At 41.9% G+C, this 25,823-nt stretch overlaps 1 protein-coding gene across 2 annotated transcripts in view; it reads left to right on the top strand.

Moving 5' to 3' along the window:
- Positions 1–25,823, top strand: part of PHYHIPL (phytanoyl-CoA 2-hydroxylase interacting protein like) — a 107,051-nt gene that overhangs the window by 31,030 nt on the left and 50,198 nt on the right. The window contains exon 1 of one of the 2 annotated variants that reach the window (XM_063133099.1): positions 3,207–3,318. The exons of the other annotated variant lie outside the window; for it this stretch is intronic. Coding sequence (XP_062989169.1) covers positions 3,213–3,318 — 106 coding nt within the window. The 5' untranslated portion in view covers positions 3,207–3,212. Of the gene's footprint in view, positions 1–3,206; positions 3,319–25,823 lie in introns of those variants that run through there. 2 annotated transcript variants of the gene reach the window in all.

Here is a 25,823-nt window from a genome sequence, read left to right as displayed (position 1 = left end):
TATTTCTCAGAACTGATTTGCAAGTTTGATGCTTTTCCAACATAGAACAATCCAGGTAACCCTGGAAATGCAGCCATATAGAGATAGTAACATCGGAATTGGGTCATCTCCAGCAGCTGCTTCCTGAGAGCAATTTGTGTGAGCATGGTGGCTACTAGGGATAACCTAGGTCAGTTATTACTTCTCCCACGTGGGTTCATTCTGGGGACTCTTGGATCATTTCTTGTGGTTTAAGCAGGTAACATCTGAACTGGCCTGCAATGACTTGCAGAGAATGTGTGAATTGTCTCAATTAACAAATACTGTTTTGAGGTATTTTCACACATGAAAGCACTGTCTGATGTTTGATAGCTGAAGGATATTTCACACTTACAAGCCAATGCTTAATATTACAGTCATCAAATGGGGGCACTTGCCTTCAATACAATGTTCTGCCTCCATTTGCAAAAGTGAACTTATTAGCTTATAGATTCACAGTAATATTCTTCCCACCCAAAGAAAATCTATTTACTTCATCAAAAGGGTTGGCTTTCCTTAAAATCCATCAGATTCTCAGCCAGCAAAGAAACCCTCAAATTCACTTTGAACTTTGTTTTCAATGTACCTGCCTAGACCCTGAGTTCATTTTATGAGGGTGTTCTCAGGGTGTCCACGTAAAATGAGGTGAGGTGGGTGGTGGCACCTTGGTTGAAAAAGACTACATTGCACAGTAAGTGCTGGGCAAGGAGAGTTCTCCCCACCCCCAGCTTCTCATCTGTGCACTATATTGCTCTCTAGTGCTAGTTTTATGTTCATTTTATTTTGCTGCTGTTTTTTGTTTCACAATTCGTATTTTTATATCTTATGATCTTAATTTCTTTTACTTGTAAACTGTTCAGAAAACTTAGTTTTGCGGGGGGGGTATATAAACTTTTTAAATAAAACAACATTTTGGTGGCAACTCTACCTTCATTCTAATGAAAGAAACAGGAGAAGTCAAAGCAAATTTTTCATTCTTTCCTTGATAGTAATACATCACTGAGCATCTGAGCATGCAGATTGAACTACACTAGTTTGAGCAGCTTGGCTGAACTGGTTTAAGTTCATCTAGGGAACAAATGTTAGCTATGAATGCAGATCAATGAAGGCCAAAGCAGATGAGATGTTGTTGGGAGTGTAGATAAATCCTTTCCCTGGAATAATTTCCCTGATTTAAATGCCCCTACCCAGCCAAGCTGCAATTTGCCATGTTAGGGAAACAGGGTTCTGGACTAGGTAGGCAATTGGTCTGTTCTTTTGTCTCAAAAGTTTCCGCTGCTTTTTCAGACAGAAAACATTTCAAGTAGGAAGGAGGGAGCAAGTGGGGCTTACTTCCAAGTGGATATACATAGAATTATATTGGAGAGGCTAGTGATAATACACCTTGCAAGATCACATACAATATGATTCCCAATAATTATAACGTTTTGAAAGAAAAGAATTCAATAGCTGTACCAAATTCATATCATGCTAGCATCATAACGCAATATTCCTATCAACACCTGCAAGATAGATTGCTATTGCCGAATTGAATTGCTTATTGAATTCATCTCAATAAGCGAGATAACAAGATTTTAATCAACATTACAAATCCATCTCATAAGCTCAAGCGTCCTGGAAAAGGAAAGCATTATGGAACATTATTCAAAATATAACCTATATATCGCTCCCCACTCCTCCTATGAAGGCTAGAAAATAGAATCATAGAATTGTAGAGTTGGAAGGAGCCTATAAGGCCATTGAGTCCAATCCCCTGCTCAATGCAGGAATCCACCTTAATGCATCCCTGACAGATGGTTGTCCAGCTGCCTCCTGAATGCCTCTAGTGTCGGAGAGCCCACAACTTCCCTGGGTAACTGGTTCCATTGCCATACTGCTCTAACAGTCAGGACGTTTTTCCTGATGTCCAGCCAGAATGTGGCTTCCTGTAACTTGAGCCCATTATTCCGTGTCCTGCGCTCTGGGAGGCTTGAAAAGAGATTGCGGCCCTCCTCTGTGTGACAACCTTTCAAGTATTTGAAGACTGCTATCATGTCTCCCCTCAATCTTCTCTTCTCCAGGCTAAACATGCCCAGTTCTTTCAGTCTCTCCTCATAGGGCTTTGTTTCCAGACCCCTGATCATCCTGGTTGCCCTCCTCTGAACAGGTTCCAGCTTGTCTGCCTCCTTCTTGAAGTGTGGTGTGGAGAACTGGACGCAATACTCTAGATGAGGCCTAACCAGGGCCGAATAGAGGGGAACCAGTACCTCGTGCAATTTGGAAGCTATACGTCTATGAATGCAGCCCACAATAGCATTTGCATTTTTTGCATCCACATCACTGTTGGCTCATATTCAGCTTGTGGTCGCCAACAATTCCAAGATCCTCCTCGTTTGTAGTCTTGCTGAGAAAGTATGACACTGGCTGCCAGGATCTACACTACTGCTTTACAGCACTTTATAACAGTTATAAAGCGCTTTAACTGCTTTAAAGCGGCTGAGGGTGGGGCCGAGGAGCACGTTCTCTCCGCACTCCTGCTGAGGGCGGTGTAATTGGAGTAGCGAAAAGGCGGGAATTGAGAGCGTGCGCGAGCGCGGACGCGCGCCAGCGTCGGCCGGGGGTGCGTGGGGATTAGAGCCTTCTTTGCAGCTGCCATGGCTGCTGCTTTTAATTCGCTGATAAACCCATTACATAAGGAGCGGCGGGGAGAGGCAGCTGCCTAGAGGCGACGGCATGGCATTGCGTTACACAGAGGGGTAGAGTTGGTGCAAGCGCTGGCCCTTGACTCAGCAGTGGCGGCGGCGCGCGGCTCCTTTAAACGGCGAGCACCCTCCCCAGGCGTGGCACGAGTGCGAGCGGCGTCTCTCCCTGTGCCGCCCCTCCCCCTACTCCCCCTCTCCATTGCGGTGACGGGCAGCCCGCTCCCGCTCCCCCTCCCCTCTCCCCGTGCCTTCCAATCCGCGCCCGCCGCCTTGCCAGCCAGTCCCGGAGAGGGAAAAGAGAGAGAGAGCGCGCGCGCGCCTCTGCTGCACCCAGCAGTTTTGCAGCCAGCCTGGGAAAAGCGCGAGGCAGACGCAGGCGAGACGGGAGCCGCTGCTGCAGTTGCTGCTATCGCGAAGCGTGTCCTCTTTCCCCCCACCCCACACCGTGGTTTAAAGGGCAGGAGAAGCAGAAGCAGATCGAAATCGGAAAGGCGAGAAGCAGGGGGGGAAACAATGGAGGTGCCTCGCTTGGATCATCACATGAGCAGCCCGACCAGCCCCTGCGAGGATGTCATCAAGAACCTCAGCTTGGAGGCGATTCAGCTCTGTGACAGGGACGGTGAGTTTGGAGGTGCCGGGGCTTGAGCGGGCGGTGGGGAGGGCGGGCGGGCGCTTGGTGAAGGAGGGCTGAGCTGAGCCGGGCGGGGAAATGCTTCCGCCCTGCCGTTACTCCCCACCCCCATCGCGGTTGTTAATGCAAAATTAATCCCCGCTGGCGTGTGGTTCTTTGTTGCCACCCTATCTAACCCTCCCCAATCGTGCGCCTGTTTAGGTGGGAATGCTTCCCCCCCCCCCAACAGTCTTCCTCTGTCATTGGAGAACAAAAGAACAAAACCAAGAAAAGAGGGGAGGGGAGGGGAGGGGAGGGAGAGGGTCACACCTTGTAGAGGGGATCCCCCCAATAATAATGATGATGATGATGATGATGTCTCTGCGCCTCGCAGAGCGTTTGCCTGGTTAAAGGACCGGGAAGGAGGGGCGCCTGCTTTCCAACGTGAACGTTTTGGGCTGTAAGGACGCGGGTCTAGGCATACGTTTGCGCGTACCCAGAGCGTCCGGATCTGGCTCCCGTGAGCGGACGGCTGTGGGGTCGCTTCTTGCGAAGCCACGATCTCGAACTCCTCGCACGAAGCCCTTTGTGGCGTCCTGCGTGGGGTGTGCGCGCAATAGAGATCCCTTGCTTAAAGGAACAGGAAAAGAGAGAGCTCTCTCTCTCTCCCTATTCCGTTCTTCTTCTTTTTTGCTGATGCAAAAACTTGTTGCCAATTCACGTATGTGTTTTGTAACAAATGAAACACAAGCCAAATTAATGATCTCTCTCGTTCTGAAAATGGGGTGGTGGAAGGTACATGCCGGTTGGGCAAAAGACGCCGGTTTGGCGGCGACAGCAGCAGCCTGCGTTGATAAAAAGGGAAGGGAAAAGGGGGAGAGGTTGTATTTTTCAGCACCATGGACAGTTACGGCATCTCTTCGGGCTTGGGCTTGGGCTCCAAAATTGCCCATCTCCGCGGAAATTCGCTGGGTTCAGTCCGACGTAGTGCAGAATATAGATTCGAGGCGATGCATTTTGTATGCGAATATTACGTCCTTTGTTCTGTATCCACAAATGTTGATTCGCGGGGTGGAGGGAGAGAAAGGGAGTGGATGTAGAGAATCTTAAAAAGCAAGGGATGGGTGATATAGCCCTAGCTTGTTAATGCTGATTGTGCTGAGTGGGAAGTTTAAACGGTCTAACAAATTAACTTTTGTTTTAAAGTGCAAAAGGGTTGTCTGAGCTGCACAAACCCAGACATTTGTAAGGCTGTAATGAGGATCGTGGAACAGCCAATTTACATACTGATGCATCCACACTGAAGACTAGCAATTATAAGAATGTTTATTTTTAATTCTATACAATTACATCTCAACTTCAGTGTGGAAGCACTGTGCTAAAACAACACCAGAAGAACGTGTTTTTAGACAGTAATGCCTTAGAGAATAAATGCTAAAACACCACCAAAATTTGCTGTATGCTATGAATGCTTTTCATAGCCAGCTTGTTATAATGGGGCATTTAAGTACAACAGTAAACCAGGACAATTTAAGTACAAGACTTCATCATTTTAAAGTTGAATATTTGTCAAGTTCAGTTTATGAATTTAAGCCACATTTTGGGGTTTATACTTGAGTGTCCACAAATACCATGTATATTTCATGGGAAAACAAGGCTTTATATTTTTGGTTACAATTACACTAACATTTCTGGTGAGGGAAGCCTACCTACATTGCATTGGCAACAACAAAGCAGTAAAGCTTGTTTTCTGTCAGTAGCATATTCACAGTAATGTAGCATATTTTCATCAATTTTACTTAATTGCACTGTTTTTCTAAAATATGAAACAATATATTTTATGTACATTTGTGTTCATTGATACAAGAGATATTTGGGAAAGAAGTATATTGAAGATGCATTATGCACTTCTCACTCTCTTTTGCTTGTCTCAAGCAAAGTGTAGTAAAGCTTGCAAACTTAATTGTGGTAGGTTGCTAATTGATTCAGCATAGTCTAATTAATTGTTCTGTACAAGAGAACAATAATAGTGAATAATGTAATGTTTGTATCTTATGACTCTGATCTTGTATTTGGATAAAACCCATGTTGGGTTGCCTTAATAACATTCAATTAATTGTTCTGTATGATGAAATCCAATAGGAATATACTTGGGGTATTCTTCCCATCCCCAGATATTGACAGTGGGTGGGTGGGGATGCCAACTGTTTATCCCATAGATTTTGTATACCTAGCTAATATGTGTGAAAATTAAACTGCTGTTCTGATCCTCAAAGTGCCCCACTAGTGCAAAGCTTATTAGCGCTGGTGTTTTTTGAAGTGGGCATTCTCACAGAGGCATTATTTTGAATATTAGAAGCAGGCATTTAAGGAAAGAATATGTACGCATGCTTTCACATGACGTTTTATCAGGAGTGCGCAGAATTGGGTGTAGAAAAGTACTTGAAACATAATTTGTTTCCAACAGGTGGCACTTAAGACCCAAAAATGCCTGCATGGAAAAGCAGAAGGGGAAAAAGTGACCCAACCTTTTAGCAGAGCAACATATGATTAGTTGCCTATAATGTGTAACACCATATACAGGACAAAGGTGTTTTTTTTTTTTTTTTTTTTTTTAAAAAGCATTATGGGGTGCAATCCATCAAGCAGTTCTGCAGTGCAAGGAGCATTTCAGTGGCTCTTGCTTCTGTGAAAACTCCATTGAAATGAATGGCTGTTGCACAGCAGCAATTTAAGGGGGAGGGCAGGTTTGGGTTTAATCACGGCAATTCTCACTCCTTTGAAATCACTGGGTGTTCAGCTCCTTTACCTTTCTCCTTTCAAACTGACTAATGATTTCATTTCATGGTCTTTCACCCACTTGGTGTGTGTGCAAGTCTCACTGAAATCTAGAGTACAGCGTTGCAGCCCATTTTTTCTTTCTTTTTGATAACCTTTCCCATCAGGGAAATATATATTATTTGGAATCCGTTAGCTTTCATTTAATTCACACAAGGTAAATCTAATCAGGCAACCACTAACAATGCTGGTTGACAATGATGTATATAAAAAATGTGAAAGGGACGTAGGAACACATAGCACAATGTACATTATGTTCCGTAGTTAAAATCAACATTTCTTACGCATGCATATATTTAAACCTACTAACATATTGCGGTAGTGGTAGTCCTGTAACTCTTTTTAAAACTACGGCATTTTTTCTACAATCATGTAAGTTGCTTTGACTTGAAATGTTGCTTGCTTTGTAACCATTTAGTCCAGTGGTTCTCAACCTGGGGCGCTCCAGATGTGTTGGACTACAACTCCCAGAATGCCCCAGCCAGCTCTGCTGGCTGGGGCATTCTGGGAGATGCAGTCCAACACATCTGGAGCGCCCCAGGTTGAGAACCACTGATTTAGTCCTATTTATAGCTAATATAAGGTCAAAATATTCGTTAAACATTTGGGATAAAATACTTCAGTTGATGATAAGACTACATTGAGAATGTAATTTATATTGTATTAATTTTTGATCCCTTGCTTTTCCAGCTCATTAATTTCCTTGATGGCCATCTGAGAATCCAAAACATTAACACAGAACTACAACTGTCTATTCCAAAGTACTAGTCAAAGATTCAAATGTCATTTTTCCAGAGCAAAATCCTTTTTCAAAGTGGTTCACAGCAAATATTAATTGAATAAAATAAAATATCAATATTAGGTGTTGCAACAACAAAAAAATTAAACAGATGCAGGGAAAAACTAGTCTACAGGTATTATAAAGCCTGTTTTGAATAAATGTTTTACAATAGTAGCTAAAGGCCTCTGGGCACAGGCTCAAACTACCCTTCAGTCATTACCGAACCTCTTCTGTAGATTGTAATGGGCCATAGGAACGTAATAAACTTTTCAGCCCCAATCCAGAATTCTATTTTTATGTAGGTTGAAATGTACACGTGGAACTCTTCTACATACAAGAGGGCCCCCATCCATCTCAAGAGAGTGTTCAGTTCTGTAGTACTGATGTATGTTTACATACAACTGCCTTTTTCTTTGCAATCAGTGTATTAGTAACCTCTGTGCAGTGGTGAGTAACAAAATGGGTGGGTGGGTAGCAACCACTGTTGTCTTATGTTTGCCTTATTACTGCTATTTATGTGAAATAGCAATTACAGTAAATTGTTGTAATACTCATTATTTTACTGAATCCACACTAATATGCTTTCATTCCATTGTACTATCCCTTTTCCAAACCTTAGGTATCTGTGGCCTCTAGCTTAGCAGTTGAAGATCTCTTGTGTTTCTGAATTGCATTAGTATTTGTAGATGTATACAAACTGTAATTATCTAATGTTGGTTTCGTTCGGTTATCTTACTGTTTGTTCGTTGAGCCGTTGTTGGCATGCACATTCTATCTTCCAATATCTGGGTTAAAAGTTACATAATTGCAGAGGTGTGGGGGAGGTGGTGACAATATAACAACTCAAAAGAATTTTTTATACTGAGAGTGAAACCAAAATATTTATTAGTATAGCATCAACCACATAAGTCTCAAAAGTCAACAGGAGGAGATCCAGATTGCAACTCAGCTATTTCCTGAAGGCACAAATCTCTTAAATCTTTTAATCCCCTTTTTCTTCATCATAAATACTCCTTGCATTGTCTTTTCTTTAAGGTCTTAATAGACACAGGCCTATATGTGATCATTGTATTGGCTGTGTGTGTGTAAAAAAAGTAGGGATGAAAACTCTGCTTGGTTAGCCAGTTGGATTTCATGGGTTGTCTCCAAAGGTGCCTTTGTGCCAGTGGAAGGGAAGCTGGTAATGAAACTGATTTCTCAGTTCCCCGCACTCCACTAATCTCCTTGGTAGGGTAGGGTGACCCTCTGGAGCAGATTTGGGGATCACATGGGGAGATGCAGGGAGAGGAGAGGATGGGAAAGTTACATTGCGCAATGTTGGATCCAACCCCATGTGTGTGTGAATATTTTTTCACTGAAGCTTCTATACACGTATGGCTCTTACATTTGTTCTGTAAACTATTTCTTAATAGAGACCTGCTGGTTCAGACCACAGCATCTCATTTCCCACAGTGATCAGCCAAATGTTTTCAAGAAAGTCTGTGAGCAGGACAACAAGATGGATGTTCAGGGGTCTGGAAACAAAGCCCTATGAGGATAGACTGAAAGAACTGGGAATGTTTAACCTTGAGAAGAGAAAACTGAGGGGAGACATAATAGCACTCTTCAAGTACTTGAAAGATGACGATGATGATGATTTTATTATTATTTGTATCCAGCCTTTTTCCCAATACTGGGCCTCAAGGCAGTTTTACAAAATTAAAACATATATAATTAAATAAATAGAAATATACAAAAGTTAAAGGTATGATTAAATGTGCTTCAATATTAAAACAGTCAAAATAGAAGTAACAATTTTTAAACAGGCCAATGCATAAACAGAGGTCCAAACTATTTGCCAAAGTCTGCTGGAACAAAAAGGGTTTTGCCTGCTTTTGGCAGAACACCAAGGAGGGAGTCATTCTAGCTTCCCTATGGAGGGAGTTCCAGAGCCCTGGAGCAGCCACCGAGAAGGCCCTCTTCTGCGTTCCCACCAAGTATACCTGTGATGATGGTGGGACCAAGAAAAGGTTCTCTCCTGAAGGCTTGTAAAGGAGAATACGGTCTTTCCATAAGGTTGTCACACAAAGGAGAGCCAGGATCTCTTCTCAATTGTCCCAGAGTGCAGGACACAGAATAATGGGTTCAAGTTACATGAAGCCAGATTCCAGCTGGACATCAGGAAAAACTTCCTGACAGTTAGAGCAATATAACAATGGAACCAATTACCTAGGCAGGTAGTGGGATCTCCCACATTAGAGGCACTCAAGATACAGCTCAACAGCCATCTGTCAAGTATGCTTTAATGTGGACTCCTGCATTGAGCAGGGGGTTGGACTTGATGGTCTTATAAGCCTGTTCCAGTTCTACTATTCTATGGTTCTTTGATTCTAAGACCTTGCTGTTGCTTAAGCTGGTCCCATAGCACTACATGGCTTATAGCAGTTGATAGACAAATTAAAGGACAGGGAAGTGTAATCCCCCTTTAAGACTATCTAAATTTGTGGCTATCACGTTTTGGGGCAGTGAATTCCATTAATTTATTGGGCATTGTGTAAAGATAGCACAAATGGACTCCAGTATAGCAGACCTTTTTCAGAACAGACATTAGAATGCTCCTTTCCTTGGCCTCTATTTAAAATGTTATAAAAAATTATATATTTGTTTTGACTTCGCAATCCCCCGTTTTTCCTTACTCACATTCTTCAAATACTTCAAATCCATATGTAAGATGTCTCAAGGCCATATATTTTTCTAATTTCTTCTTGTGGATCATTAGCTCTGTTCTCGCCTGGTCTTTTCTGTGACTCTTCTTTAAGCAGCACCTTTTTTAAAAAATAAATAAAATTAAACAGACTTTTGCTGTTTGTTTTTTAGAGGCACTGTTATTATTAATAATTATATAGCGCCATCAATTTTCATGGTGCTGTAAAGAACAAAATATAACAGAATACAAAACACCCTGCCATATGGCTTCCATTCTAAAATCACGATAACAAACAGGGAGGGGAAAGGCCAACCTAAGAACATAAGAGCCATGCTGGATCAGACCAAGGGTCCATCTAGTCCAGGACCCTGTCTTTACGGCGGTGCTTTGGCACTGAAGGCACCTTATGTCCACACTTGCATTCCTTCCCAACATCTGCACAGAAAGGAACTCAAGTGTGAACTTTCTCGTTTCCTAAAAGTAAAATAAAAATAAAAATGGGGCAGGGGGGAGGAGAGGAACAGGGCTGTTCCTTTCCCCTTTTTTAAAAAAAAATCTGTATCTCCACAGCTGCACAGATATAGATAATAATAATAAAAATGGGAGGAACAGGCAGCCAGAGGGAGGATGTGAGGAGAGGGGCAGGGACTCAGGGTAAACCATCTCTTCTCTCCTCCCTCTGGCTGCCCATTCCTCTCCCCCCCCCAATTTCTTTTTATTTGTATTATCTGTATCTGTGCAGCTGCGGAGATACAGATAATAAAAAAAATTAAAAAGAGGGGGGGAGGAATGGCCCCGTTCCTCTCCTCCCTCCCCCCTTTGTTGTTGTTTTTTTTAAAAAAAAACTTTTACAGGCACGGGGCCACCCATGGCGACTAATCAGGGGGCGCAATGGGCTACGCTGCCAAAAAAAGTCAGGATAAGCGCCCAACTTTTTTGGAGCGGAGTTTCCAGGGTTTGGCCCTGGATGGCTTCGTAATGGTGGCTGCGTCATGTAGATGATGTGCCGCTACTGCAAAGTCCCCTGGGGCAAACCCTTTTTGTAGACATGCCCCAACACTTTGTTCACACAGTGGCTAACCAGCTGTCAAGCAGGGACTCACAAGCAGGACACGATTATTATTATTATTATTTATTTATATAGCACCATCAATGTACATGGTGCTGTACAGAGTAAAACAGTAAATAGCAAGACCCTGCCGCATAGGCTTACAATCTAATAAAATCATAGTAAAACAATAAGGAGGGGAAGAGAATGCAAACAGGCACAGGGTAGGGTAAGCAGGCACAGGGTAGGGTAAAACTAACAGTATAAAGTCCGCACAACATCAAGTTTTAAAAGCTTTAGGAAAAAGAAAAGTTTTTAGTTGAGCTTTAGTTGAGCAACAGCATCTTCGACACCCGTGTTCCCCAGCAGCTGGTGTATATAGGCTTATTGCCACTGATACTGGAGATAGTAGCACATAGCAATCAGGACTAGTAGACATTGATAGCCTTCTCTTCCAGGAATTTATCTTGCCCCCTTTTAAAGCCATCCTTTTATCTGTCCTGAACCTCCACCAATCAGCTTCATGGGACGACCTGGGTTCTAGTATTATGGAAGAGGGAGAAAAAGTCTCCCTATCCACATTTCCACACTATGCATACTTTTGTACACCTCTATCATGTCTTCCCTTAGCTTCCTTTTTTCCAAGCTAAATCATCCTAGCTGTTGTAACTTTCCCTCATAGTTGCCTTTTTCTGCACTTTCCCCAGCTGTCTTGTTTAAATATTATAGCATAGCCCTATTCAGGCAATATACCTGAATAGGGTACATGAGCACAAATAAAAAGGAGGGGGACGCACACAAAATGATCAAGGGACTGAAGATGCTCCAGTCCTTGATCATTTTAGTTGCCCCTTTCTGCCCTTTTTCCAGTTCTACAATATCCTTTTTTAAGGTGCGGTGACCAGAACTGTACACAGTATTCTGTGGTCACACCATAGATTTGTATAAAGGCAGTATGATAACTGGCAGTTTTATTCTCAATTCCTTTTCTAATAATACCTAAAAGGGAGTTGGCCTTCTTTATGTCACATTTTCTGTAGCTGTTTATCCAGTTAGTTTTAAGGTTCATGTTGAAAGCTGTTTCAGAAGCTATGATTGGATGGGAAGTGATGTAAAATATGCAGTCATTATGATGTCATATCTTGGCTCCAAAGTCATGTTGCCTCTAGCCAGAAGTATTTTTCTTCAGTTATTGCAAAGAGACCTCCAAGGGATACCTCTGCATAGTGCCTATTCATTCCATTGGGATTTCTTTGAAAAGAGGCACTCGGTGAGGATTTTATGCTCCATGGTTAGTTTATGAAATTGTTGTAAATTCTTTCACAGTTTACTTCCTAGCAGGCAATTTTCTCTGTCACTCCTTTCTGTTGTGTGGTTTTTGTCTAGTTTATTTTCCTGAATTGTTCAGCATCCATTCTTCCTTTTCTTTTCTAAACAAAACAAAACATTTGTTTGAGATATCCAGTCATTTTCACATTGCAGCTACCTTTTCCAATTTAATATCATTGGCAAAGTCACCATTATATGTTCTCTTTCTTCTGGATCATTAATCAAGCCTTTAATTGCATTTAGAACTGTACCCAGCAGCTGTGGTACCTCGCTGAACACCTGACCTTGCTTGAATCTCGGCCATTTGCCACGGTCCTTTGTTCAACTCTTTCACAAATGATGTTCAGTTCCATGTGTTAGTGGTCCCATCGAACAAGGCTTTGTGGCAGAAAATAAAATGCTCAATCACGTTACAGATATGGCTTTTACTAAAAATCCCAAGCTCTGATAGAGATCAATTGCTCACCATGACCAGTCAGTTCATAATGCAGTGTTTGTCTTTGTGAGAGACCAATCCTGTCTCTTCCAATTTTATTATCTTCAGACGTAGGCCTAAGATATGTGTCCCATTAGCTTGAAAGAAGTTCGTCATCCGTGTATGGATATTCAACAAGTGGCTTAATAAACATTGTCTTTTTGCTGCCTTCCTGGACTGAAAAAAGGAGGGGATGGTCACATGCCTGACAGTATGTGGTGAGTGGACTGTGTTTTGTCATGCAGTTGTGTGTGTTTGTGCAATGTATATCTTTCAAGAAGTGTTTTACCTTAGGAGACAACATACCTAACTGGAAATGAGCCTTATTTATGTCAATAGAATAGTCTATAGTCTTTTAATTTAACTAGGTCCCTCACATACTTATCTTCTGGCTTAAAAACTAGAACTCAGGAAAACTAATGCAACTGATTGTCAGTAGACTCTGGGTGATACAAACGAACAGCTATGGAATTCTTAGCAAAAGGATGGAATCTATAGAATGCGTTGCTTCAGGAGCAAGTGACTTTAAAAAAGGACTAATTCATGGATGTTGGGACTGTCTGTGGATATTAGCCTTGAAAGCTAAGAGTGGATCCACCATGTTCAGAAGCTGCTATCTTTCCAGCGCCAGGTTAAGACTTTCCTCTTTGCCCAGGCATATGGCAGCACATCTTAATCACCCACGTGTTTAGTTTTTTAACAGTTTTTAATGCTTTATGTGTATATGTTCTGTGTTTTAGAATTTTAAATTTTGTATACCCGTTTTTATCTTAATTTTAGAATTTCTGTAAACCGCCCAGAGAGCCCTGGCTATGGGGGTGGTATATAAGTGTAATAAATAAATAAATAATAAAATATATCTCTGAATACCAGATTCTGCGGACAAACTAGGATGGCTAGCACACCCTCCTTATGACCTCTGTCCAACTACTGTTGGAAATGCAGTACTGTGCAAGATGGGCCATTGACTTACCCACCGTGGCAGTTATATTCTGTTACTAATGTTCCTACAGTTACTATGGACATATGCTATTGTATATAAGATACAATCATCAACCTGATGTTTAGATAAATTGGAAGATCTTCAAATCTTTCAGAATATGGTACGCCGAACATTTTGAAAACTTGCAAAACTGTTGAAGTTTTGAGGGTTGCACCATTGTTTTGTAGATCTCTAGCTGGTCCAATTAAAGAGATTGCCAATTTTCATTGTATAGTACCAACACAGCTACAGATACCTTGATCTTTTGATGTCTATCTATATCGGTGTGCCACTTGTTCCTTGATTCTGCTTCTGATGGAATTTTTCTGATTTATTTATCCTGTCATCTGTTGTAGCTGTTCCTTTTTACCCTTTGTGGGTTTTTTTTTGGGGGGGGGGGAGGCTAAAACTTTTGACTCTGGTGTGAGCAGTGTCCTGGTGTTCCGCTAGAGCAGGCTCTGCCATTAGATTGAGGGAGGCAGCTGCTCGTGGGGACAGATGCTGTGGGGTGACAGCGCCTGCTGCTGGCCATTCCTCCTGAGCCCCCTTTGATTGTTTCCATTCTCCTGAGCTGAGGGCAGTGATGCTTGCTTGTTGCAAGCCTGGACTGTCTGGCTGTCTTGTCTAGTCACCTTCTCCCAACGCATCACAGAGTCATTGGCAAAGCCCATGGCTGAGCATGCCGGCCATCCAGGCTTCGCACTCCAGTAGGTGTCCTGTGTGCACAAGTGTTACTCTGCTCATATGACGGACACTGGTGGTGCTGCATTGCAGCGTTTCCTTGAATGGATAGTAAGCAGGCACCAGATGGAGTGGTAAGCGAGGAGTAGGGAGGTGTGGAAACACAGAGCTGTGTGTTCCATGAAACCTGCCCTGTGTCCCCTCAACTAACCTGCTGCCCTTGCCGGCAGTGGAGGATCCTGTCCCATCTCCAGAGTTAGACTCAACTGCCCATCCAGTTGCCTTCTGTGCAAGGAATTGGGCGGGGGGGGGGGAGGGAGGAGTGCCCATCTTCTCCTTCACCTCTGGCAGCAAAATAACTTGGGTTTACCCTGCTGCTGTCAAGTATCTAATCTACCATGCACAAATCATAAAAGCTACTTCAGAGCAAATGTATTCCTAAGAAAGATCTAGTGCAAGAGACCAAGATTAGTTGCAGCCTACCTCTCTGACCTGGACTCTTTCTCCCATCCTGACCCCTCTCTGAATTCTGGCTCTCCTTATTAATAGTCTTGATTAGCTGTGTTCTTTAACCAATCTCCCAGCTGTTGGACTTTTCCTACCTCATTAATTCTCCATTGCTTTTCATGTTCCAAAATAACTTTCTTCTCCTTCCCTTGTTTGTTTTAAATTTCCTGCCATTAATACTCATGTGCATCTTCCTTAGAAATATGCTTTAAAGAGTGAATGTTGCGCCTATTTCTTTGTCCCCGTCTTCTTTTGGAAGATGAACCCCTTGCACCTATTTAAGGAGAAATAGCAGCTGCAGGATGAAAAACTAAAAATGACGAAAGCCAAAATCTAGATATGTATTGATAGGAAAGAATCATGCACACAGCTGTAGCTGTGCTTGCTGTTTACTCTGCCAAAGAGAAAAGCCATCCAGTTAGCAAAACTCCAGTTGCGCATGCAGTTTTCTCCCATGCATGCATTTTGTTTACGTGGATCCTGGCCTGGATAGCTGCAACAGTAGGGATGGATGAATCAATCTATATCTGGTCCGTATCAGTTTCTCAACTGTTCAGTCATAAGCTATTCTGTCCAGTTTCTGCATCATATTGCAATTTTTAATGCAACAGATTAGATCAATTTGCTTACAAATGTGAACCGCACAAAATTCTCCTGTCCATCCCTACACAACAGCACTGTACAATTAATTGGAAGCTACTGTTTCTAAAGGACAGACATACTAATAGCACTGAGAGTGCACTGCTTGGAGTAGGTGGGTAAAGAGTGCTAGGTTTAAATCCCCAGCTAGGCATGATCCTGTGTGTGGCCTCGGGCTAGTTGCCGAGTCTTGGCTTAGCGTACCTAATGTTCAGAATAAAATGAAGTAATCCCATGTATGTTGCCCTGAATTCCTTGGAAGAGGAATACACTATAAATGGGTTAAATAATAAGGCAAACTGGTTTTAAAAGAAACTTGCCCTGTTTCATGTTATGGTAGATTAAAAAACAGATAAAAACCAGTATGGTGTAATGATTAGAGTGTTGGGCGGACTGTGTGTGTGTGTGAGAGAGAGAGAGTGAGAGAGAGAGAGAGAGAGAGAGAGAGAGAGAGACTAATTGACTGACTGTCTGTCTGTCTTTGGGCCAGTCACTGCCTCACTGACTAATGTACCTCACAGAATTGTTGTGAGGATAAAATGGTGAGGTTGACGACCGTGTCAGCTGCCTTGGGTTTGTTGAAAGAGGAAAAGAGGTGGGAGATAAATGTAATAATAAAATAAATATTTAAAATAAGTTAAGGGCAATGTGTGGAATTTCAACTCTGTTTTTAGGTGCCTTGATAAAGCACCTTGATAGTGGCCTTGGAATGCTACCCGAATTGCATTACCTGTACTTCACAATTTCCAAATTCTGCATTTCTCTGTTCCTACTGCATAATTTATAACAAGCATGTAAACTTGTACTATTCTGGCATATTTATGAGATTTACAGAGCAATGCTTATGGTGTAAAAACCCTTGCAAAGCAGTTTTCACAAAAGAATCCTATGTATGCTTACTCAGAAATAAGTCCTACTCTGTTTACTGAAGCTTTCCCAGGTAAGCATGTCTCAGATTGCATCATCAAAAGTATAAATGTTGTCGTTTGCACAAGCAACACCATCAGTAGATGGGCAGGATCGTGGAGGAGGAGACAGTTTGGGGCTTTAATTGGACTCAGAAATGCACCAGAAGCTAGTACTGCTGCTGGAATAGCAGTATCCCCCCCCAAAAAAAAAACTGACCAAGGTTAAGCCCCCAAGCTGCCTCATTTTGGACCAGCTGAAGTTTAGTGCATGCGACAAGAACCTTATCTTGTTGTCAATGCAGCTGGCACACCAGCCAAAGCTAGGCCCAAGCACTCACAGCTTCATCTGCCATCCAGAAGCACTGTTGGGTTTAGGAACACTCCCAAGCTGGAGCCCTGATTCTTCCGGGGGACTGTAACCATCCCAAACAGGCTATTCAAAGGTCAATAATCTTCTGTTTTGTCTGGATTAAATCAGCTAGTGACATTGAGCTACTGCTTCTGGTCATGTTGGGAAAGGGGTTGGGTTGGGCTGAGATAATAATAATAATAATAATAATAATAATAATAATAATAATAATAATAATTTTATTTGTTACCCACCTCTCCCTCTGGATTGAGGCAGGGTACAACACAAATAAAAACACCATAAAATACATACAACTACCGTATTTCTTCGATTCTAAGACACCATCGATTGTAAGATGCACACTAATTTCAGTACCACCAACAGAGAAAAAAACTTTGATTCTAAGAAATAATAAATGCACCTGCGATTCTAAGATGCACCCCGGTTTTAGAGATATTTATATGGAGGGAAAAGTGCATCTTAGAATCGAAGAAATATGGTAATTCAAACGTTTAAAACCAGTGCATCATTAAAAGCAGCACACCAACTGGGTATCATTAAAAGCAGCACACCAAATTCAACTGGGTAGGCCTGCCAGAAGAAATCAGTCTTTATGGCTTTCTTAAATTCTGGAAGACTGTTAAGTTGATGAATCTCTTCCGGCAAGCCATTCCACAAACTGGGAGCGGCAGAAGAAAAAGTCCTCTGGGTAATAGTTGTCAGCCTTTTTTTTGTTGGCTGGAGTAAATTCTTCCCAGAGGACCTGAGTGTGCAGGGTGGATTGTACGGGAGAAGGCAATCCCACAGGTAGCCTGGACCCAAACCACGTAGAGCTTTAAAGGTGATAACCAACACTTTATACTTTGCCCGGAAACTAATTGGCAGTCAGTGAAGAGATTTTAAGACTGGTGTAATGTGGTCACCCCTAGGTGTACCAGTGACCAACCTGGCTGCCATATTTTGAACTAGTTGAGGTTTCCGGACTAGGCACAAAGGTAGCCCTATGTAGAGCGCATTGTAGAAGTCAAGCCTCGAAGTTACCAGCGTGTGCACTACCGTCTTTACGTCTTCCGACTCTAGGAAGGGGCGCAGCTGGCGTATCAGCCGAAGCTGATAATAGACACTCCACTGAGCAATAGTGGATTCCGTAAGCCTATTAAGTGAATTTAATGCGGAGGTAAGATTTATGTAGAGATGTCTGAATTTCTACGTTTAGCTACTATGCTATACCCGCTCATGCTGTGTGATACATAAAGCGGATGTTAATTTCCCCCCCATAACACATCCCATCATAATTACTGTGAATATTCTCTCTTTTTTCCTGTGTGTATGATGATTTCTTGGCACAGAACCTGCTTTCATTTCTTTCTTGTATTAGGAATGTAACCAAATATAATCTATAATACACTGAAAAAAGTTTCCCATTGTAAAGAAAGCCTTAGCTGAAACTTTATTTCAAAAGCTTGGATGTTTTGTCACATCCCTTGTCTGACCTTGAAAGTATTTCTTTCAATATGTTATGATGTGTTGTGGTGTTGGTAGCTGAATCAATTTCCATTGTGGTGTTTGTAGCTGAATCATTAATCAATTTTAGTTTTATTGTTATCACAAAGTGTTCTTGTCTCTGTTCACGCTTGAATGCAGGCGCTATTTTGCATAGATGGTTTTGAAAACAATAATTGGACTTTTGGAAAAAAAAAATCTGCTGAGAGCTCCGGTGAACCTTGGCAATCTTATCCCAAGCTTAGAGGGAAATGGATTTTGCTAGAATACACTAAAATGACTTGTTTTTCACCACTTCCATGTTTCTGTCATTTATTCAAGCAACGGGCATTACCTAATCTGAACTCTCTCGGCTGACCTTTTGCTATTGATTGATAACCGGACTGTGCCATTCTGAGACCTCCATAGGAGAAAGGACTGAATTTTAAAAACTGTTGGGAATTGCTACCCTGTAAGGCAGTAAGCCAAGATGGGATGATATAGTTAGATCAGGGCCCAAAGGGCAGGTGAAGAAAACTTAAGGCAAATTGTCAGGGAAGAGTCAAAGCAGACCAGGTGGGATTTGGAGCTGGTACCAGGTCCAGAATGAGACATGGCAGATAGAGGCAAAATAATTAAATTATTAGGCACAAACAGCTTAAACGCACAGCCAAGCAGTTTTTATCTAGAGCAGCCTTTCTGTAGCTACTTCCTACATCATTTTATAAGAGATATTGAGCTGAAGAAAGCAGGAAGCTGAAACGACCTCAAGTGAGCTTTCATTCCTAGGCACAGCAGGGCTAAAGAGTTGTTCTGTATGCTGGGCCAAACTAGCTGTAATGCTGGTAGAGCGGCTGAGCCCTGTGATTTTTATGCTAGGGGTTCCATTTGTCTCCTATGATTCTCAACATCTTCAATCAAGCTGCTGATTTGAGGTCACTTGTGGATGTGGAGAGAGGTGTCACTTGCTAATATATTGGTGACCCTCAACTCTACCACTTTTTCATCTTATCCAGATGATGCAGTACACATGCTAAACTGAAAGTGGTCGATGAAAATGTTGACTGAGAGTGCAGCTACTGTGAAAAAGGCAAATTCCATGTTAAGCATAATTAGGAAAGGAATTGAAAATAAAACTGTCAAGAACAATTAAACTGCCCTTATACAAATGATGATGTGACCACAGTTAGAATACTGTGTATAATATCACCGCATCTAAAATAGAATATTGTAGAGTTGGAGAAAGTGCAGAAAAAGGCAAGTAAATCATCAAGGGCTGGAGCATCTCCCCTATGAGGAAAGATTATGAGAGCTGCAATGGTTTAGCTCAGAAAAGAGGTGAGTAAGCAGAGACATGATAGGGGTGTGCAAAATAATGCATGGTGTGGAGAAAGTGTGCAAAATAATGCATAGTGTGGAGAATGTGGACAGAGAGCCATTTTCTCCTTCTTTCATAGTACTAGAACCCAGGGTCATCCCATGAAGCTGATTGTACTTCTTCACACAGTGCATAGTTAAATTATGAAATTTGCTACTCCAGGACATAGTGATGCCCACCAATTTGGATGGTTTTAAAAGGCGATTGGACAAATTCATGGAGAAGACTATCAGTGGATACTAGTCCTGGTGGCTCTATGCTACCTCCAGTATTAAACACAGTATGCATATATACACCAGTTGCTGGGGAACATGGGAGTGGGGAGGGTGCTATTGTACTCATCCTGCCTGTGGGTATCCCATGGGCAGCTGGATACTCACTGTGTGAACAGAATGTTGGACTAAATAGACCCTTGGTCTGATCCAGCTTGGCTCTTCTTATGTTCTAAAGCTGTTGCTTTAGGTTCAATAAATAGAAGCTCAACCCAGAGACGACGGAAGTACTATTTTAGGGCAGATTAACTGTCCACCAATATGGTGGTTAACCTCTTCTGGGCAAAGTGCTGATGCTTTACTTCAAAGCACTACACAACTTGGAACTTGAGTGTCTGAAGGATCATCTACTTGAACATGAAGCTGTCAGTTCATTCAAGTCTGGGGGCACACCCTTCTAACATGAGGACAACTGGAAATTGAGGAGAGGCCTTCTCAGTTGTGGCACCATGTTTATGGAATGTTCTTTCCCGGAAGGCTCATCTGGCAGCTAGTTTGTCTTTTTTGGCACTAGCCAAAGGCCTCTCTTATTTTCAAGGCTTATGATTTCCACTAATTGCTTTATGTTGCTGTTTTATTCTGTTGTTGTATGTTAAACTTCATTGCCTATAATTTCACAAGTCACTCTGGAAATGTGTTTACATTGAAGAATGGGCTATACATTTTTAAAATTTAAATAAAATCAAAATGCTGATCTGCTTCCAAGTATGTGTAAAGCAGGTTGGGATGCAATTTAAAGCACATAATGGGCCAGGAGGTGATCTTTTCACCTTACATCTATGGTCTGCTGCTTTTCCCCCTGCACCCTTTCTCCCTAGTCCACTTCTAATGTATTTATGTTTATTTTATTTTCCATGTTTATAAACCGCCTTATAACAAAAATTATCCGTCTGATATCACAGTATAGAAGTAAAACACATTTTAAAAATCCAAGTGTTGGAGCCCAGCTGGGGTGGAGGAGCTGGGAATTACCCCAAGGGACAGACTGGGGTTGGAGAGGAAGAGTTTGGGATTGTTTTGTGTTTAAAATTGCACCCCTCCCAGCTTTAAATGTGGAAATATATGTAAAGAGCCTCTGGTCTCTTGCCATCACACGTACTTGGCCCGGATTTGTTGAAGAATTAATGTGGTAGTGGAAATGGCACAGGCCTGCAACTCTTTTGCCATGTCCTGATAAGTGCAAAAATCCAAGTACCGAAAGGGGGAGGGGGATGCCTCTTTATGGAAACCTGCCTTCACATACTTGAAACCATGGGCCTGGGAGAGAGAGGATGGCCAAATAGTTCTTACAGTCCCAGTAGAATTCCATGCATATGGACACGGCAACATGCATATTTAATGCAAGGGTACTGAAAGGAGCAGATAACCAGATACAGATGTGAAGGCAGCAGTGTGAACCAACACAGCATTGGCCAAAATGAACTAAATTGCAGTGCAGACTTAGGCAGAATTACTGTGTCTTGTGCATGAACGTGGATGCCAATTTGTAGCTGGTACATATGGTGAAGGGACTGTATGTTCAAACTCCACTGATCTCTTATCTAGATCACTGCAGTATCCTCCTTGTTGTCTTGCTCAGCCAACTTCGAGAACTATCTTTTCCTTTAGGCTTGTATTGACTTCTTGACACTTTCTAAGCTCTCATCTAGTTTTTACTTGGAAGGATCTTCAACTCTCTGTCCCTGAACATGGACTGCTCAGTACATGCTGTGCAATGAGGTTGTAGAGTGCATCACATCATATTGCAGGTGAAGTGTGTGCCACTTCTGATGCCCTCTTGTATTAAAGAGAGAGAGACTCTATCTCAGTTAGTTCCTTGTCGTTTTAGGGCTTTACTTAGAGGAGTGGTTTTTTAAAAATACCAAGGAACACACAAAAAGCACTTGGATATGTGCTTTTTGTGTGTTCACCCACAGTCTGAATGAACTAGTGCAGTCCATTCCACCATGTCAGGACTGTACATTTCCACCTCTTGTGTGAACCAGGCCCATCTTCTTTTATTCTTTCTCTCTTCATTCTATTATCACACTCTTGTCTTGCCTGGTTTGTGGTTTTGCAACGCAATCACCCCATCTCTTCCCTTCCATTTTTTGTGAATTCTTAGAGCGGGGAAAGTCCAGCTTATTTCCCATGCAGGATTAAAGCATCCTTCCACCCTCCTGTATTGACATCCTCACTTTTTTTGTTTTGTTGTGGGGGTGCTTTGAATGTGTGCTTGCTGACAAAAGAGGAGGGTGCGGCGGTTCTCCTCAAGTACACTGTGTCGAACGAAATGAGCTGGTTGAACGGGCTTTTGCTGCTCCAACCCCATCCTCCTTGCCTGCAGAAATGGCGCCCAGCCAATTAAACGGTGAATCGGTAAAATGCTAGACCACAAAGCCAGAGCGAGCAGGGGGAGATCTTCCCACATCCATCACCTGACAAGAACCAATGAAGTGGAGGGGGAAGGAGAAGTGGTGGGGTGGGGCGGGTGCAATAATGGGAAAGCAAACAAGTTGAAAAGAGAGTCCCCCGATATAGCTATGATCATAAAAGGGACCAGCACTTGCCGCGCTAAAGAAACAGAGGTCAAAATTGTGGGTGCATACCAGAAAAAAAAAAGTAGATGTGATGGAGCTCTATGGATGCTCCAGGTAGCTGTGTGTGTCCCATGTTGGTTCTGACTCTATACTGTTAGCTTCACCCTTCCCGGTGCCTGTTTACACTTCCCTGTGCCTGTTTGCATTCTCCTTCCCTTCTTATTGTTTACTACAACTTTATTAGATTGTAAGCCTATGCGGCAGGGTCTTGCTATTTACTGTGTTATCTGTACAGCACCATGTACATCGATGGTGCTATATAAATAAATAATAATAATAATAATAATAATAATAATAATCAACAGTGCTGATATGTGGGATGCTGAGATGGAGATGTATTCATATATTTTTGCTGTTATGTCTAGTTTGGCCCTTAGATTCTTAGGAAGCTGAATTCTGCACAGAATAGCACCACCTGTACTTTTTCAATGTTCCTCAGTAGTTCACTCTGCTTGTACTCTTAAAATATCTTGGAGATTATTGGATACTGGATGCAATCCTGACTTGCTCTGGCTATTCTTGAGTGGAATTTATTTCCACATTTTTAGTACATAATTTACTGTGAATGGAGTGTAGCTTTTTAATGTTTAGATTAGCAGCCACCTTTTAAATGTTGGCAGTCTCATTTTTCAAGAAATCATATCCCTTTCAGATGGGATTAACTGGGAACCCAAAGTTCAATCTAGACAAAGAATGTATGCTGCAGAGAGAACTGCTATGGCATTCATCTGATGTTGCATGAACATATTTAGCTTTCAGTGAGAATGCAAAACCCAAAATAACATTGTACTAAGCTTTTTATAGATGCCATTGTCTTTCTCTGTAGCTGTTTTTTTTTGGGGGGGGGGAAGAGTGCTATGTGGGGACTGTGTGGTTTGGCAAACTTTGCCTGGATTTCACATTGCACCAGTTGGTCTTTTGCTTTGTTTGATAAGTTCAGGTGAAACTCTTTCACATGCATCCTCTCTTAAGGCATTCTTATAAACAAGTCCATATGGCCCTGAAGTCATCCTTACTAATGTGCCTGCTTGCTCATGGATATCCGTTAGTCATTTGTAGCATATCAAGTCCTGAAAAGGGAGTGGAAAGGACACCAGCTGTTTTACACATTACAAAAGTTACCCTGCCTCATTGCCTAGAGACCATTTTTACCTGTCCAGACACGTCCGCATTTTTACAAGTCTGCTTTTAAAGGCTAGTGTACAACCTAAGAATTACATTGGGTTGCATCTGGGCTCAGTTGGTTGGACTTTGTTCCCAATAAATTCAGTGGGACTTAGGACATGACTAACTTGTCCCATTGATTTAAGTGGGATCCAAGTTCAACTAACGTTGGGTGCAATCCTATGCATGTTTAGACAGAAAAAAGGCCTACAACTCCCAGCATTCCCCAGCCAGCAATGCTGGGAGCTGTAGGACTTCTTTTCTCTCTAAACATGCATAGGATTGCACCCTTAGTCTGGATTGTGGTTTAGCTAGCCTGGAACACACCTGGGTGAACAACAGATTAGCAAACGGGGAAGGATAGAAATTTAGAAAGCTGCTTTAGGCTGAGACAGACCATTTATCCAACTAGCTTTTACGTTGCCTGCACTGACTGGCAGAAGCTCTCCAGGGTTTCAGACAAAGATCTTTCCTATCCAGTTGTCATGTGGATGTGAGTGTTAGTCCAACCCGCCTGGAGGGCATCAGGTTGAGGAAAAGTGCCCTGGTTTTAAAAAAGGCTTCCTCCAACCCACTGACTTTGTTTTCTCATATAAATATTTAGAGAAGCACTGTAGAGGAGGATGGGTTGTCTCATCTGAGCTACAAAATAAGAGGGTGGGGGAAACTCAAACATAATGAGAGAAACAAACATGGAACAGGATGTGTAAATATAAATCAACTGAGAAGGAAAATTGCTGAGAACGATGACGAACACAATTTGGGGGTTAGAACGGATCTGGAAACAAGAAATTTAATTGTGGTTTTGCCGTTGATAAGTTTTGCATCATTTTTGTTCCTAGAGAAGACAGTCAAGTATGGAGTAGAAAAATTGGACCGCACTTTATAGGAAAGCTTTCGGTTTCCTTATTAACCACTTCAGAAAGGATGCTGTGTAGTGCCCAGGGTTCAGTTTTCACTTCAGCCATAAATCAAGGTGATCTTTTACCTCCTAGCCTGAGCTTCCCATCTGCAACACAGGAATAGTTACTAGGCAATTTTATAGGGCCGTTGCAAGGAGTACTGCAGTAATGCTTGTGAAGTGCTTTGAATACTTGAAATCTGCTAAGTTGTAAGTGATTCAGGCCAAATAATACGGAGTACTTCTTCATACAGCATGCAGTTAAACTATGGAATTCTCTACCATCAGATAGAGGGATGGGCACCAACTTGGAGAGCTTTAAGAACATAAGAGCCATGCTGGATCAGACTAAGCATATTCCTTCCATATGCTTAGTAATTTTATCTTTAATAAAGCCTTAAACCAATTTACCCAAAGCAGACCTTAAGCTAACTAGCCTGTAATTTCCCAGAACCCCCCCCCCCCCGGATCCCTTCCCCCTTTTTATTGTGAATATTAACAAAACAGAACAAAAAATAAATTGTGAAAAAGAAAAACAAAGAAACATTACATATATAGGAATATCATTTTTTCCATCAGAAATACTGTTCATTTTTAAAAAGGGGGGGGGAGTTATGCATAGATTTCAAGAAAAAAATCCCTTTTCAAAAATTGGTGTTACATTGGCCACCTTCCAGTCTTAAAGTTGGATTAGACAAATGCATGGAGAAGAAGGCTATCAGTCGCTACTGGTCATGATAGATATATATTGCATCCAGCATCAAAAGCAGAATGCCTCTGAGTTATGAGTGGGAGGGTGCTGTTGCATCCATGTTCTGCTTATGAGCTTCCAGTTGGTCACTGTGGACTAGAGCAGACTTTGGTCTGATTCAGTAGGGCTCTTCTTATTTTCTTATGTATTGTTGTTGGACGAGACACAAACTATGTAATCAAGCTACTACATCAACCTTGTTCCTGTAATTAGTTTTTAGACACTGGCATGTACAAACTCATAAGCAGGGCTACATATTTAGAACACTGCCTTCTTAAAATATCTGCCAAACTACTTAAGAACACAAGATCAAGGAGCCATCCAGTCCAGTGCCCTATTTCCAATAGTGATTCAGGAGGTGCCTGCAGGAAGCCCAATATTTTTCAGTTTGGGTTAGCATTAGAACAATTCCAAATTTGCTGAAAAGTCCTTTGCTTTAATATTATTTCACACTTGTGTAAATGCAAACACAGAAGTATAATGTTAGCCTATATGTCCAGGATACATTCACACAAATTGTTCCATAAGCAGTTGCAACAAGGATAAGCTGAAGACCTTTTTATTCTCTCAATATTTTAACACTTAATTTTAACTTAAATTTAAATCTTACTGTTTTAACTCTGTATTTTAATCTTATATCAATTTTGCTGTGTGGTTTTATCCTGGTTGTGCTTTTTATACTGTATTTTGTAATTGTGCTTTTAACCTGTTGGTTGTTTTATTGTGGTTTTAATTTTTGTGAACTGCCCAGAGAGCTTCGGCTA

Source organism: Elgaria multicarinata, chromosome 8, assembly GCF_023053635.1.
Source record: "Elgaria multicarinata webbii isolate HBS135686 ecotype San Diego chromosome 8, rElgMul1.1.pri, whole genome shotgun sequence".
In the NCBI taxonomy this organism is placed as follows: domain Eukaryota; kingdom Metazoa; phylum Chordata; class Lepidosauria; order Squamata; family Anguidae; genus Elgaria; species Elgaria multicarinata.
This window is presented reverse-complemented; position numbering and strand designations above follow the sequence as displayed.